Raw genomic sequence first — 15,159 nt, 5'->3', positions numbered from 1 at the left:
GGGGTGAGAGAAAGGCGAAGGAGAAGGAAGGGACGCTAGCTGCCTTCTCTTAGCGGGGCAGAAGGAGGAGGAAGACAAGCCTCCAAGGCCACCCCGCTAAAGGACAAAATAAAAGAGGCGTGGAGAAGAGAAGAAAACTAGGAGTGGAAGGGGGTGGGGGAAGAGAAAGAACAACAGGAACTTATGTCGTCCGCACGTGCTTCTGAAATGCGCTTGCGCGTTGGCCCCGATTTTTGCCCCGCCCCGCTGCCGTCCGCGCGCTGCCGAGTCACGAGGGTGGGACGAGTAGGAGCGGAGGCGGGGCTGCAGTCCCTACGACGCAAGCGCAGTGGGAGAGTACAGTGGCGCTGGGCGCCCCTCACACCGCTCAGGATCCGGGTCTCTCCGGGCCCTGGGTCGGGGAGAAGAGTGGAGCCCGCTGGACTGGGTCGGGCAACCGCCCGTACCTCTGGGAGGTGAGTGTCTGGCCGGGCAGGGCCCTGGGGGTCGTTGTCGGCCCTAACCCACCGTGCCCTGGGGCGGTCCCCGGCCGGGCCGGGCCTGGCCCTCCGACCGACGGGGCTGCCCTGTCGTCTTCTCGTCTGCCTCCCCGCGCTTCCTGGGCGGCCCTTCGACCTCTCTCGGCCGTTCCGTCCGGCGGAGCCGGGGGCACCGTCTCGGCCCTCCCGCCTTCCCGGCCCCGGCGAGCCCGCCTTCGGCTCCCTTTCCCGCCCGCGGCCCGGGGGCTCGGCAGCTCCGGGCTCTGCCCCCGTCCCGCCCCTCTCCGCTGCCGCGGTCGCCTGCCAGCTTCCCCTTGGCGGAGCCTGCCCTTTGCCCCTTCCCGCCCTTGTCCTCGGTAGCTCCCAGTCCTTCTCCCTCACTCCCTTCCGACCCGCCCTCAGCCCTGGCGGGACCTCGGCTCTGGGGCACCTGGAGCGGGTCCGGGGCGCCGCGGACCCTGGGCAGCGGCCTCGGGCACGGGCCGGGGCCAGGGAGGTGCCGTTCTCGCCCAGCCCCTCAGCCCCGGACCTGTTGCAGATAACCGAGGCGTTTGCTTCCAGCCCTGCTGTCCTCGGTGCCGTGGGAGCTTGGGCAAGTCCTTCCCTCCGCGTCCCCCAGGCTCGGGAGCAGGACCGGGACTAGCCGTAGGGACTTGTCCGCCTAAACGAGCCCAGGTGCTGGTGGACTCGCTGCTGGGTCGTGGTCAGTCGGGCGGAGAGCGAGTGTCCCTTAGGAGGAGAGGAAATCAGGCGGCTGAGAGACGTAGGTGGCACTGTTAGTGTGGTGGGAAAAGAGGGCACTTAGAGCCGCAGAAGCGGGGCTTGAATCCCACTGCTGCCGGACTTCGGACGCTTCGCCTAGCCTCTTCGTGACTCGATGTCCTCATCCGAAAAGTGAGAAAAGTTGGATCAGATGCTAGATGATTTCCAAGGACCCGTCCGGATCCAGACCCTCTGATTCTGGAAAGAGTCGGGGGCGGGAGGGGCGGGGGGGGCGGGGCGATGTTGAACTGACACAGGACTGAACTAACTTTGGGTTCTCATGAAACTGCTTTTACAAGCAGCAACAATATTGTAAAATTTTGTTTCTAGGGAATTTAGTTGCGAATTGTGGGGAGTTTGAAGCAACCAATACCACGACTTAATCCCATCTTTGTTCTTGAAGTTAGCTTGTAGAGCTCTTAAAGACCAAGGAATACTATACCGTCTAATAAAGCCTTTACAACTGACACTTTGATCTGTCATTAGTCATTAAGCTTATATTAAGTGTCTGCTATGTGCCAGGCATTATGCTAAATGCTGGGGGTGCCAAGAAAGTCAAAAGACCATGTCTGCCCGCAAGGAGCTCACAGTCGAATGGAAGAGATAGCATGCCTACAACTATGTACAGACAGGCTGTATACAGGATAAATTGGAGATAATCTTAGGGGGAAGGCACTAGAGTTAAGGGGGATTAACCCCATAGGGTAAAGGTTAACTGCTTTGAGCTAAAAAAAGAAACAGTATGAGGAAAATGCTGGACACTGGAAAATAGTTGTATTCATTTTGAGTTCCTGGAATGAATGGGAGCTGTTTGATTAGAAATGACATTTAAGTCTGTCAGTTCTTGAAAAAGCTCTTAAAAAGGATGCTTTTTGAAACAACCAGCTTACATGTGTAGAGCTTGTAGTTAGTTTAGTACCGTGCCTCGTTTGGGTATGGATCAGAAGTTTTATCACTATTTATGGCTCAGAGTTCTAGAGCTGGGAAGGAAGTGAAGGAAATCTGTGGAATTTTATTTTGCATAGTGTTAGAATAGAAGCTTCTAGAGAACAGGAACATAGTCTTTCACTTATTTTTTTTCTTTGTGTCCCTGTTGACTATAATGTTCTATACAGATTACTGCATTATATAACACAGGGCAAGGATCCTTGATTTGGAGTTAAGGACTGGTAGGTTTTTGGTTTTGTATTTTTAAGAACATCTGTAATCTGCATGTAACTTCTAGCTGCTGTGGAGATGAAGTGTGAAAACACAGGGCCTTTAGCTCTCTGGCTTGAGGCTGAGATAGATTAAAATATAATTGGGAAATATTTAACAATATAAAAATATAATAGAGATGATGTTAATATGTGCTTTTCAGAATCAGTGTGGCCCACAGGTATATTTACATAACGTTCCGTGGTCCTCATTTCTGTTTGTTTGACACCACCGCTGTGGAGAATACCCCCTCAGTAAAAGTCCCTACCCTCAAGAAAAGTTTTGGATAAAGATAGTTAATTTATGCATTTGAGCTATTCTGCTGTAGATCTAGAATCTAAAGGGCAGTAAGGTACTGTGTAGGATGAGGGGTGTGTCTGTGTTTGTAAACTTGGGTGTGATTCAGGGTCGGTGGTGAGTATACTTAAATCTCTGTTAGGAAGTTAGGATGAAATCTGGCTGAGTTCTCTTGAGCTTATACTTCATTGAAATGCCAGTGTGTAGACACTTTAAAGGTAAGTATAAAGCGATACTGTCCTTGCTTGAGTAACTTTGACGGTGTCTGTGGAACTTCTTTTGTGGTGCAGTCATCTGATTCTTTTTCTCAACAATTAAATGAAAATAATCATTTTCTGTTTCTGCCTCCTTATATGGTGATGTATTATCTCACCCCCAGTCTTTGGAAGTTTCATAATAATATAAAACTGTGAAATTAAAAGAACCAAGAGGGAAGTTGGTGAGTAACAGGGAGAGGCATGAGAATGGAGAAGGGAACAGTGTGAAGAGATAGGTAAAGAGAATTATTTCTTTGGAATATCCTATCTGTGTGTCTTTTAGTTGTATTCTTATTCTTTGGAGGCAGATATTAGTTTGCCTATTTTTGTTATACGGAATTTTACACTAATTTAGAAATGTATTGTGTAGATTGAACCCTTTTTAAATGACACCTTCTTACAGTTTTTCCTACTCTAAAGTGGGATATTTTGTATATTGAAATCAAGAAATTTCTTATGTATGGTATGGAAGACCACGTATCAGTTATCTAGGTACTATATGGAATACATCAGTAATCAAGGAACTATTTTTCTAACTCTACCTACTTTAATCTAGGCTTAATGATACCTTATACTCTGAAGCACATCTTTTTTTTTTTTAACATTAATGTGTAGGTTAGGAAGTACTTAAGTGGGTATTTCAGGAGGAGGATAGTATATGTGTCATAGGGTTATATTAAGTTGGAGTTAAGTGTTAGGCCAGCAGGAAACTCAGTAGCATTTCTTAGAATCCAAGTGTTCTAGCTTGTGGTCCAGTCTCCCCCTATTCTCACATATATATATAATTTATTTCTGACAAAAGGATTAGTGTATTTGTAGGGTACCTAGACCCTTTCAAAAAGAGGAAGGCTTCTCCTCCCCCCTCTCCCAGGTAAACTAAAAAGCAAGGATATTGGGGTAAATATTTTTCAAGCCCAGCTGTTAGGATATTGACATCAAATTGATTTTAGTTAAAAAAAATTGCATATTTTAAATGTTTCACTTTTGATTCCATCTTGTTATCTTCCACTATCTTACCATGAATTCCCTTTTAAAAATACTTATCTTCCTACTAGAATTCTCCCCTCCAGAAATGCCAATTAATACGGAAAATAGTATGTTCTAAAATCCGTGTCCTTTTTTAAAATAATTTTTTATCTTGTTTTCAGCATTAACAAATAACAACCATAACGGTGAAGCAATTTCCACAATGAAATCTGAAGCCAAGGATGGAGAAGAAGAGAGTCTGCAGACTGCTTTCAAGAAGTTAAGGGTGGATGCAGCAGGGTAAATATCATTGATTGTATTTAAATGACACGTTTTCTTGGAGATCTTTCTGTCCTCTATGTAATATCAAATCATTAAGTAATTAATGCACATTCTTCTCATAATGCAACATCAGAGTCTGCCAGCAAAATTTCATGTATTAAAAGGTGAAAATATCAGTCTTCCTGTCGTTGCCTTCTTGCTCACATTAAATTTGAAAAGTAGCTTGCTATTCCTTAAAATACTTCAGAGTTGAGTGTTTTGGTTGTCTTTCATTATGAATCACTTTATTTTTGTTTGTGGGATTTTTTAAAATTGGAAATTATTAAATAAAATCCCAGCAAGTTCTGAGATGAATTTAACTCTCAAAAGGATCATAGGATCTTTCACTAAAACCAAATTGGCTCAATAGAAATCTTTAAAAATTGTAGATTTCATGGACCTTGGTTGCTGAGCTAATCACTATGGAAACCTATTCAGTAGGGTTCTGTCACTGAGATCAATAATGTTGGACCCTTTGGTCAGAGTAATTAGTGCACCTGCAGACCAGCTGCTCACTGAATCTTAATATCTTGACCTTTTCAGTATGTCATATGTATCCTCACTCCTCACTCAAATAAGGGAGGAAATCCCAAATTTTTATTAGTAATTAGCATTTTCCTTTTGATTTTGAGGCTTCCTGCTTGGAAGTACAAAACAAGAGCACCCAGCAACAGGTATGTGTTTATGTGAAATTTACTGTCGGTGCTGCTTGTGGTTTGGTCACTATCCTAGCCTGGTAAAGAGGATTTCATGACAGATGTTTGCTCTAGAAATATTCATTTTTCACTTCCATGATGCCCCGAATAAGGACCTTTCTTAGGTTGATTGTTTTGCTGCTATTTTTGTATTTTGTTAGCAGCAGAGACAAATGAAGGCAACAGTACTTGTTTTTCCTTGTTTTCAAACCATGATTTGATTTTAGCAAAGAAATAGACATTTTCAAAATTCTGCATTCACAGTAAGTGCTCCTAAATGTATTCTTATATAGAAAAGTGAAAATCAGAATGTGGAAAGGTCTCAGAACATGAACCAATATAAATATCTGTTTCTTTGGTTATAAACAATATTGGAAAACCAGGCAATTTATTATTTTAGATGCTGTACTTGTGTCATTATCAAATCTGTAAAGTGGCTGAAGTCTTTATACTTCCTTTTGGTACATAAGCTAAGCTTGTCTGAAGGTAGGAAGTTTATTTATGTGTCAGCAGCCTACTATTTGAACTGTTGAAATCTAACATCAGAAAGAATTTGAGTCCACACAAGAAGATTCATATTCTGAAATCCTTAGGTCTTTGTGAAACAAAATGTAACAAGTGTATGTCATTTTCCCTTAATTCTTAAAATTAGTGATTGCACTTTGAATTTTTTTTTCCATTGAGCTGTCATCAGTGAAAAGCAATGTAATGTTCTTATGTGTAGGAAGTCATCTTTTATAGTGCTTTTAAAAATTTAAAATATTAAAGCAGGCTATTTTTGTGAGTCCTCTGTCAACAATTCATTTGAACCCCTTAAAAAGACTGATAAAGTAATAATATAAATTATATGTTCAAAAATGTCCATTTCTAGGTTTGTAGGAAAGGAAGAAAGGAGAGCATGTGAAAGAGACTATTAAATAGTACAAAGGATGAGTCATTGCAGTGACTAAGCAGAGTGAGAATACTAGCAATTCATCAGAAGTTCCCAGCCTCTGTTGTCATTATTGGTTTAGAAACTGAGGCATTGTAGAAAGAGCATGGGTTCGGAAGATCTAAGTTTAAATTCCAACTCTGCTGGATAATTGTAACAAGTAATTAAAACAAACCTATTTGGATTTCAGTTCCCTCCTCTTTAAAATTAAGGTTGATAAAACTAGTACTACCCTCTTCACAAGATTGTTATAAGGAAGGTGTTTTGTAAGCTCTAAAGGTATGAGCTCTACATAAAGGTGTGAGCTATTGTAAAGAATTATCTTTGGTATTGATTCATTAGCAAGTACCAGGTGACCCATATAAACCTAAGAAATATTTAAATTATGTGATCCTTTCTAACATTGTTTTAATTTGTGATGGTAATCTGTTTTATCTGGGCTGGTATCTTACGAACATTCTTGATTTGAAAAATACAGTTTTTAGACAGTTTAATCATTACTTTAACAGTTGTTATCCTAAATGTGAGATTCTGATATAAAACTAATGAGTCAGCATGTTACTGGCAGAATTGAAGTATTTGAACATTGAAATTCTAGTTATAAAGGAAACTAGAAGATAAAAAGAAATTAGTGCTAAATGGAAAGGAAACTTAGAGGGTTTTTTTTGGAGAGGCCGATAAAGAAGTTAGTTTTAGCTTATGCCCAAAGAAAACAAGAAACATCATTTTATGGCTATTTGATCATCTTGCCTTTCAGTGTTCATGATGAGTGTAATAAAAAGACTATTGTGAAGGTAATTGCACTTTGTGCTCCAACATAAGCTGAGGAAATTGAGAAATTCTATTCAGAACCCATTAATATCCTCCAAATTAGTGATTTTAATGCAAAGTTATACATGGAGTGGATGTTGAGAAATACATGGAAAAATATGATTCATTTTAAAGACGTGAGACAGAATACTTGTACCCTCCTCAGAAAACTTATGCCTACATATTGATTTATATTTAAATATGTATATTTCTTTTAAAGAGAAGGTTGGAGAGCACAGAAGATCCTAAGAAATAAAATTGACCATATCTTAAGATAGGAAATAATCAGATACCACTTGGGAAGTCATTTCAGAATCAGGTGTCTCTCTGCAGTCAGAGCATCAGTTCATTACAATAATGATGAAAATCACTACCGAATTTGAATAAAGGATAAAGATGAGATCTGGTAGGCAGTTATGTGACCTAGTCAAATGATTTATTGACATTAAAGAATGGGAGTTAGAACTAGGAAAAGTGATTGACAGTAGATTATCACCATTTCTTATGATAGTTTCCAAAAGTATACAGAAATCTCCACAGCCAGTAATCCCTTTATCTCCTTACCAAGCAGAGACAGATAACAGAAGAAACAGTAGTTTAGAACATAAATTAATTTACAAAACTATATGAAAGAGGTCAGTAGGAATTTGAACAGTACCATCTCATTAAATGGCATGAAGTGGTAGAGAAAAATTTTCAGAGAGCTTAGCCTGAGACCCAGTCAAGGAAGATCATCCCTGGGCATTTTAAAATGAAATTTGAAGGAAGACAGCAGGTGAAAAATGGAGCAGATCTGTCAGCATTTCTACTATAAGCGATTTTCTTTGTCTGTAGTAGTGGAACCCTACCAATTTGGACTCTGCATCTCAGCCTCCAACTTGCTAAATGAGAATGTTGAAATGGCGTTATGGAAGACCTTGTGCATTGGAGCAGACACAGTGTAAATTGAGGAAATCTGTGTTGGATTCAGTGTAATTTTGAGGGTAAAGAGGGATTGAGTCCCAGGATAGCTGAACAGAAGGGAAGATATATGATTAGGGGAAAAAATCAATAGTTGCCATTATGACCAAAAAAGCAGTTGAGAGTATGACTGCCAACCCATACGCCTAGCTTGTCAGCTCTATAAAATCTTTGAGAATAATCTACACATGTATCAAGGGTATCCTTGATGAAACCTTTTTATAGTCACACAGTTGACTGAAAAAATTTGGCAGACACAAGATCCAATTATGTCTCATTGTTTATTTCTAAAAACCATTTGATTTGGTAGAGCCGTACACTTCCTTAGAGACTTTTCGCCAACAACGTACTTCCCATGCACTTGTTAGGCTCATATAAGATATCTTGCTACCATCAAAGATAATTTTGGTCAGTGTTCCATTGATGATATAAAACATGGAACAAATAGAAAATCATGAAGAATATACAGCATAAATGGAAGAGAGAGTCTATAGATGGTGTTTTTCAGATGACCCCATTTGGGGATATTGTTGTGCTGATTTTAGCGAGTCTTAAGAATATCACAGATACCTCTAAATGAATTCTAAAACCACTGAAGGACTTGGACTAACAGTACACATAGGAAAAAACCAATGTGCAAAGATTACTATTATATCAAACAGAAGTGTCAGACTTGCCCAAATCCCTAGGAAGTCCTGAACAAGATTGAAATGTAATTGGGAAATGTTTAACAAAATAAAGATACCATACAACATAGTTTTAATTTGTGGTTTTCCGAATTAATATGCACCTCACAAGAGTCTATTTCTCTCTGAATTTGACAGCTCTGATCTAGACTGTATGTATTGAGATGGATGGCCCATCCATTGGGCCCATTGATGAGTTTGTCCATCAATAACTAAGTCTTGGATAGACACTGCAGATGACTGGTGAGCTAAGGGAAAGAGTGGACTAAGTTGCATTTGAGTACTTTGAGCAATTCCAAGCTTCTACTAGAAACAAAAATCTAACTTTTTAACACTAGATCTTCTGGTGCACTCTTAGTTTATGTAATGGTATATCACATTATCCAAAGAAATCAAAATTTCAAATGATAGCTAAAGTCTATGGAGGAACTTTTACTGTACATATATAATCTGTAACAGTGCCAAAGGTGACTTGTGGGTGAGATACAGCGTAAAAGAATAACTTACAGATACGTTTGGGGAAAAAAACACCTGACTGGTCATTTATTGAGAATGAAGGATAGCAAATGGAAAATCTGAGTTGCATTGAACTCCCATGGTGCTTAAGACCTAGAGTAAGACCTCCAATCTGGTGACTAGACCTCCTATGGAAGATATATAGCCATGGATTACAACCCTTGGACCTGTTGCAATATGCCCTGTTGAAAAGAATATTCACAGATGAGATCATAGATCCATTAAAACGTAATATTTCTTTTTGGAGACATTGATGACCGTCATATCATTTTAAAACATAATATATCTTTCAATCTTTCTTAAATGGATATGATTTAGCCCTGAGTTCTTTGGTGAGATTAAAATGTGCATATTTTTTCAGATCCTGTTATTAGTAAAATATATGGTTTTTGTTTTTTAAAGAAAGTTGGAGATTTGGAACTAGACCATAATCCAAGTTGGATTAAGTCTTTAAGAAACTTGATTCTGAAGATCAAGTAATTATATTGGAAGTCTGGCTTGCCAATGAAAGATGTTCAATGTCATTTACATTCTCCCCCCACATGAAGAATGATCTGCTCCAGATAAACAATCTAAAAGCCTATTAATAGTTCAGCGCTGGTTGTACTTAGGATTTAATACTTTGATTTATGGTTTTAAAAACCTGAGAGCCTTTGGGAACCTGCCTTTTGTTGGGGACTAGGGCTAGAATGTCTGTAGAAAGATTTTTTGGTAAGTATAAACTAAAAGCATTAAAAAGTTATTTGATAAAATAGAGGTTTTGGGGGCAGGGTGAGCAGGGCAGAGCTGACTGTGTATCAGAGAAATTAGATTGTTATTTTAACCAGCTATACAAGCTTCATAAAAACTATGTCACGCAAGTTACTCCATTGGGGAATCTAGTCTTATTCTTTTGTTAGCTGAAAACTTACCATGACAGGCAATAGAGAGAAAAGCTTCCTAAGGCTCCATGTAAGGAACTATGCTAGTATCTGTGTTTTCCTTAGCTGGCTGAAGATTTTTTATGGTAGACTATTTTAAATGGTGTGAGAAAAGAGGTCAGACTCTTTCAGAAACACTTGAAAACTCTTTTAGAGATGTCTTTAGTGACCATAATCTTTCTCTTCATCTTCTAGATCCATAGCTTCTCTTTCTGTTGGAGAGGGAGCAACTGGCAGAGCATCAGTTAGGACAAGTACAGATGAGACCAAACCTAAAACCATATGTGCATCGAAAGACAGTTGGCACAGGTAAGAATATTTTTTGCAAATTCCTTTTAGTCAATGCTAAGCTCATTAAACCTAAGGGATAATGGTATATTTTCCCGAGACTTTTCCCATAAAAAAGAAAAGGTAGTTAAAAATCTGTTTAAAGCAACAACAGTTGCAGTTATACTTAAGTGATGATGTGTGTCCATATTGAGTCTAGATTTTGTACACTTAGCTGTATTTTAGTGAAGATCACATTATGTTGTTTACCTTCTAGTTAAGTATGGTTAAAAAGAAAAGTGTAGAAAGTTACTAAACTCCTCTGATTTTTGTATTTCATCTAAATATTTTCTTCTGTACTTTCTCCATTCAGTTCTACAAGAAAGGCTTCACGAGGAGCAGTGAGAACCCAGCGTCGTCGACGTTCCAAGTCTCCAGTCCTTCATCCCCCAAAGTTTATACACTGCAGTACAAAGGCTGCATCTTCCACCAGTCAGCTCAGACACAAAAGCCAAACTGACTGTCCTGACAGCAATAGCCGCCTAGGGATTCTACCCGCTAACGAGTTCAGTGCAAGGGAATGCTCTATTTCTTCTCTTAGCGAGGCTAATCACACACGAGCTGTGAAGGAGCCCTTGGGGGCTACAGTTCCTGATGGTGCATCAGAAGGCAAAACGGAAGAAGATTCAGCTGATGTTGCCCTGGCCTCTCAAGCAAGTCTCAAGGCCAGTGATCTATCTGACTTTCAATCAGTGTCCAAGCTAAACCTGGGCAAGCCATGTGCATGTGTAGGCAAGGAGTGCCAATGTAAGAGGTGGCAAGACATGGAAGTGTACTCCTTCTCAGGCTTGCAGAATGTCCCACCCTTGGCACCTGAAAGAAGATCCACCCTCGAGGACTATTCGCAGTCTTTCCACACCAGAACTCCATCTGGCTCACCCCGCTCTTGTTCTGAGCAAGCTAGGGCCTATGTGGATGATGTAACTATTGAAGATCTTTCAGGCTACATGGAATATTACTTGTATATTCCCAAGAAAATGTCCCATATGGCAGAAATGATGTACACCTGATAGCAATAAGCAAAATCGTATGCTTTAAAAAACCAATGAAGGGTTGGAAAAGTGACTTAGTTACTGGCAGACTGCTCAGCCACTCTGTGTGAGAAGATACCTTCCTCTGCTCACTGTGCTTGCAATAAAAACATTTCTTTGCATCTCAGTTAATTTTCATTCTTTAAACTAGTTTCCCTTTTTCTCTCCATCTCCCTTGTCCCAAAAGAAATCCCGGACAAACCAAAAAAATCCCTTTTATTTGGAAACATCCCAAGATGGATCATAGGATTTAGAACTGAAAGGGACCTTAGAGCACCAAATAATCTAACCCTGCAATTTCCCCAGCCCCAGTTTTATAGAGGAAGAAACCAAGGTCCATATAGAGGCTAACTGACTTTCAGTTTAACTCAGCAAGCATTTAAGTGCCTACTGTGTGCAAGGAACTATGCTGTGTGGGTACAAGACAAAAATGAAAATTGGTCTCTGCCCTCAAGGAGCTTCCTTGTGCTAAGGAATACAGACATGTAAACAGTTAAGTAAAGCATACAATGTATTTAACGAGGAGGGAGAGAGCGCCAACAGTAAGAGGACCCAAAAAAGCTTTAAGGTGGTACCTGGACTTTAAAGGGAACTGGATTCCAAGATTTGTCCAAGGTTATACAACTAGTGAGCGACAGCTGGGATTTGAATCCAGGTCTTTTGACTCCAAATCATTGAAGAGACCAATCTCACAAAACTATTGGTGGGTGAATATTTAATAGCAATTTTTCTTAAATAGGCACCCTTTTTTAGGCCTGTTAAGCAACAGATAACTTGGGAAAATCTGAATGGGTTTTGTAAATGATTTGAATGATTTTTTTTGCCACAGTTAATGACCCAAAGAATTCTCCAAAGAGTGAAAAGCCTTAAAATGGATTTACTGTCCCTGATTTAATTCAGTACGAGTTTTTATGATTCCAGAGTTAATTGGTTAGTGTCAGGCCATAGATCTGTGGTTCACCAAATATAACACAAAATTATTTAGTCAACATCCAATGAAACTTCCCACTGGCTATGTATTCTATATTTGGTGGTGAAATGAAATTGCAGGCCTCAGAAATGGATGATTTTGTTAGCAGTAATGGTGTGTGAGAGGCCCCAAATTTATTTGGATGAACCCACTTGCTATTTGTTTAAATTAACTCTGCTGAGTCACTGATTTAGCATGAATATGGTGATATCTTGATCTCAGTTATTTTGTCCTACTAGGCCATAGGAGCAAGATGGCCTGCTTGTTTATTGGAGTACTTAAATCTGAAATGGAGATGATGTTTTAGAAGTAACCAAGGGCTGTTAGATTCTGCATGGTTATGTCCCTGCAACTTCTGGGTGCTGTTGGTTTGGGCAACGTCATAAGTAGCCCAAGCTCCTTCTTGGCTTGTGTTGCTACTAGAGAGGGGCAAAGCAGACAAAGCTAGGAGTGATCTGTCTTAAAGTGGGCCCACTACACCTATCAGTTGCTTTGTAAAATTACAAAAATGGAAGTTATTTTTTTATAATTTTCAATTGTAAATGTTGGAACAGTTTACAGGGAATGAAGAGTAGTCAGTTGTCCTGTTAGAAACATTATGAAGAGATATAAAGATTGAAAATTGGAACAAATAGTCATTCCCATGAATATTTTTCTGGTGAAGAAATCTAGTTTTTGATTTAGACAGTTCAGATTTGTGGAGAAATAGGATACACATCAAAATTTCAGTGAATATGTAGCTATCTTTGACTATTAAGACAATCCTCTAAAGTTCAGAGGTTAGTTTGACCTTTCTAAAAGTCCCTTCCAGCTCCAAATCCTATGATCTGTTTTCCTGTAATAGCCCCTTGAGAGAATCCATTTTGGGAGGACTGTTTCTTTACTAAAATTCTAATCAGAAATGTTTCTAGCAGGCAAATATTAAGAAATTGGGATTCTGATTTCTTTGCTTTAGGACGCTGGGAATTTCTGTGTACAGCCTTCTTCTGGGTACTGCTCTCTGTTTGCCACACATCATTGCAGTCTTCCTTCTCTCAGTGCATATTCTACAAGGAATAATCAGGCTGTAGGCATTGAAGAGAAATAGGCTGAATGGTGAGAGAAGGTATATGGCTTTTTCCAAATACAGGGTTATAAAGCAGATAAGAGATATTGGACTTGCTTTGGAAATGGGAAAATTTATTGCAATTTAAATTCTACCACTTCCTTTTTGCTTGTAGCAGACTACCAAAATTTCAAATTAAATTTCCAAAATATCTCATCCTAATCAGTTTCATAAATATTTCCTGGGAGCAGGAAGGAAAAAAAAAAACTTATTCTGCTTTGTAATTCATCCGGCCATGTGAGGTCGCCCTTTCTTCTGAAGAAATCCAGCAATAACTACTATGGAGATGCCCCAGGAAAGCATTACCCTCAAAGTGGTTGATTGCTCATCTACTTAACTGTATTTTCATATGTTCAGAATGGAAACAGGTGGCATCAACATAGGCTAGGAACTATCTACCAAATTTGTAAAATCATTTACTTAAGGTTTTTAAGAAATTGGAGTGAGGTTTTACCAGTTGTAACAGTTTTGTTAAAGGGGAAGAAATACAATTTTGGACTAACACATTGGAAGGAGTAGGCAGGGGAAGGGAATAATATTAAAGTATTTAACATTTAAGGGAGTTCTTTTTCACTTGCTCACTATTTTGTTTGGCATGATGACTTCTTAAAGTGTGAAAATTGCCTCCTGAATAAACAGATTTGAAAGGGCTTTTTGGTGAAGCTGTTTATTTTGTAACCTTTCCAGAGAGTTCTACCTTTGATGAAAAGTGCCCATATTCTGCAGAAATGATTTGGATGCAGATTATTAGTTCTTTAAACTACTTCTTTGTGGGGAGCATATATCTCAGAAGCCATTTTCCAACTGAGGAAGGAGAAAAGGTATATGTTGATCTTTGAAACAATGGATGAGACTACAATGAGTTACATGATGTGGAATAACTGAATTTGGAGAAAGATGAATTCTAGTTAGATAACAGGCAGCAGAATGTAAGTGGAAAGAGCCCTGGATTTGGAGTTGAGAGCAGTGTTCTGGTTCTTCTTAGTCATGTGCCCTTGGAACATGTCATTTAGCTTCTCTGGGCCTCAGTTTTCTTATCTATAAAATGAGAATTCGGCTATCTCCAAGAGGCCTTTCAGCATACAACTATTGCTATAAGTATCCCTCTCTTTAAAAGCTTTTGAATTTCTAGAAAACCTTTTTTTCCCCCCAATAAAATAGGAGAACCTTAGGACACCTAGAAAAATGGATAGAGCAACTCTTGTAGACCAATTTTGAAAATAAATTATTTCTTCTTTATGCTATTATCACTTATGCATATATATAATATATATATTGTGTGTGTATACACATATATCATTATACATATCATTATATATCATAGAAACATGACCAAAAAAGAAGATGGAAGAAACACTAAGATAGTGTTGGTGGAGTTGTCAGTTGGACCAATCATTCTGGAAAACAATTCAGAATTTTGCTAGAAAAGTGATTCAAATATCCATACTCTTTAACCTAAAGAACCCACTGCCAACCATATATTCCCAAAGATGTCAAACATAGAAAGGTTCCAAATACATACAAATATTGATAGCATCAATTTTTGCAATAGCAAAAAGGAAACATAATGGGTATCCACTGATTAAATTAGGGTACATGAATGAAAGAGAATATTACTATACCATGGGAAATAAGAATATATTGACAATTATTGCTACATGAAGTAAGCAGAACCAAGGAAACAATGTGTTCAAGGGTGACAGTAATGCAAAGGGAGAAAATAAAAACCCCAAACAACTCTGTCTCATTATAATGATTAAGCTTGTTCCCAAAGAGATGTGAAAGTCCTTCCCTTCTGTGCCCAGATAGGTAATATGGGTAGATACCCATATTATAGGTATGAAAAATTGCATGAATTAGTAGCTTTTGTTATATGTTGGTTAATTTGGCTAAATGATTTTTTTCTATTTAAAAAAATTCTTAAAAGGG

The 15,159-nt window shown here is 39.1% G+C and overlaps 1 protein-coding gene across 1 annotated transcript; it reads left to right on the top strand.

The window, feature by feature from the left end:
- Nucleotides 1-233: 233 nt before the first annotated feature.
- On the top strand, nucleotides 234-11,282 carry OSER1 (oxidative stress responsive serine rich 1). Its single transcript, XM_072633664.1, has 4 exons — nucleotides 234-455; nucleotides 4,141-4,258; nucleotides 9,993-10,106; nucleotides 10,438-11,282. The coding sequence occupies exons 2-4, from the start codon at nucleotides 4,182-4,184 to the stop codon at nucleotides 11,132-11,134; spliced, it is 888 nt and encodes a 295-aa protein (XP_072489765.1). The 5' UTR covers nucleotides 234-455; nucleotides 4,141-4,181; the 3' UTR covers nucleotides 11,135-11,282.
- Nucleotides 11,283-15,159: the final 3,877 nt, after the last annotated feature.

Source organism: Notamacropus eugenii, chromosome 1, assembly GCF_028372415.1.
Source record: "Notamacropus eugenii isolate mMacEug1 chromosome 1, mMacEug1.pri_v2, whole genome shotgun sequence".
Taxonomy (NCBI): Eukaryota; Metazoa; Chordata; class Mammalia; order Diprotodontia; family Macropodidae; genus Notamacropus; species Notamacropus eugenii.
Note: the sequence above shows the minus strand (reverse complement) of the source record. Positions and strands in the feature narration are given on the sequence as shown.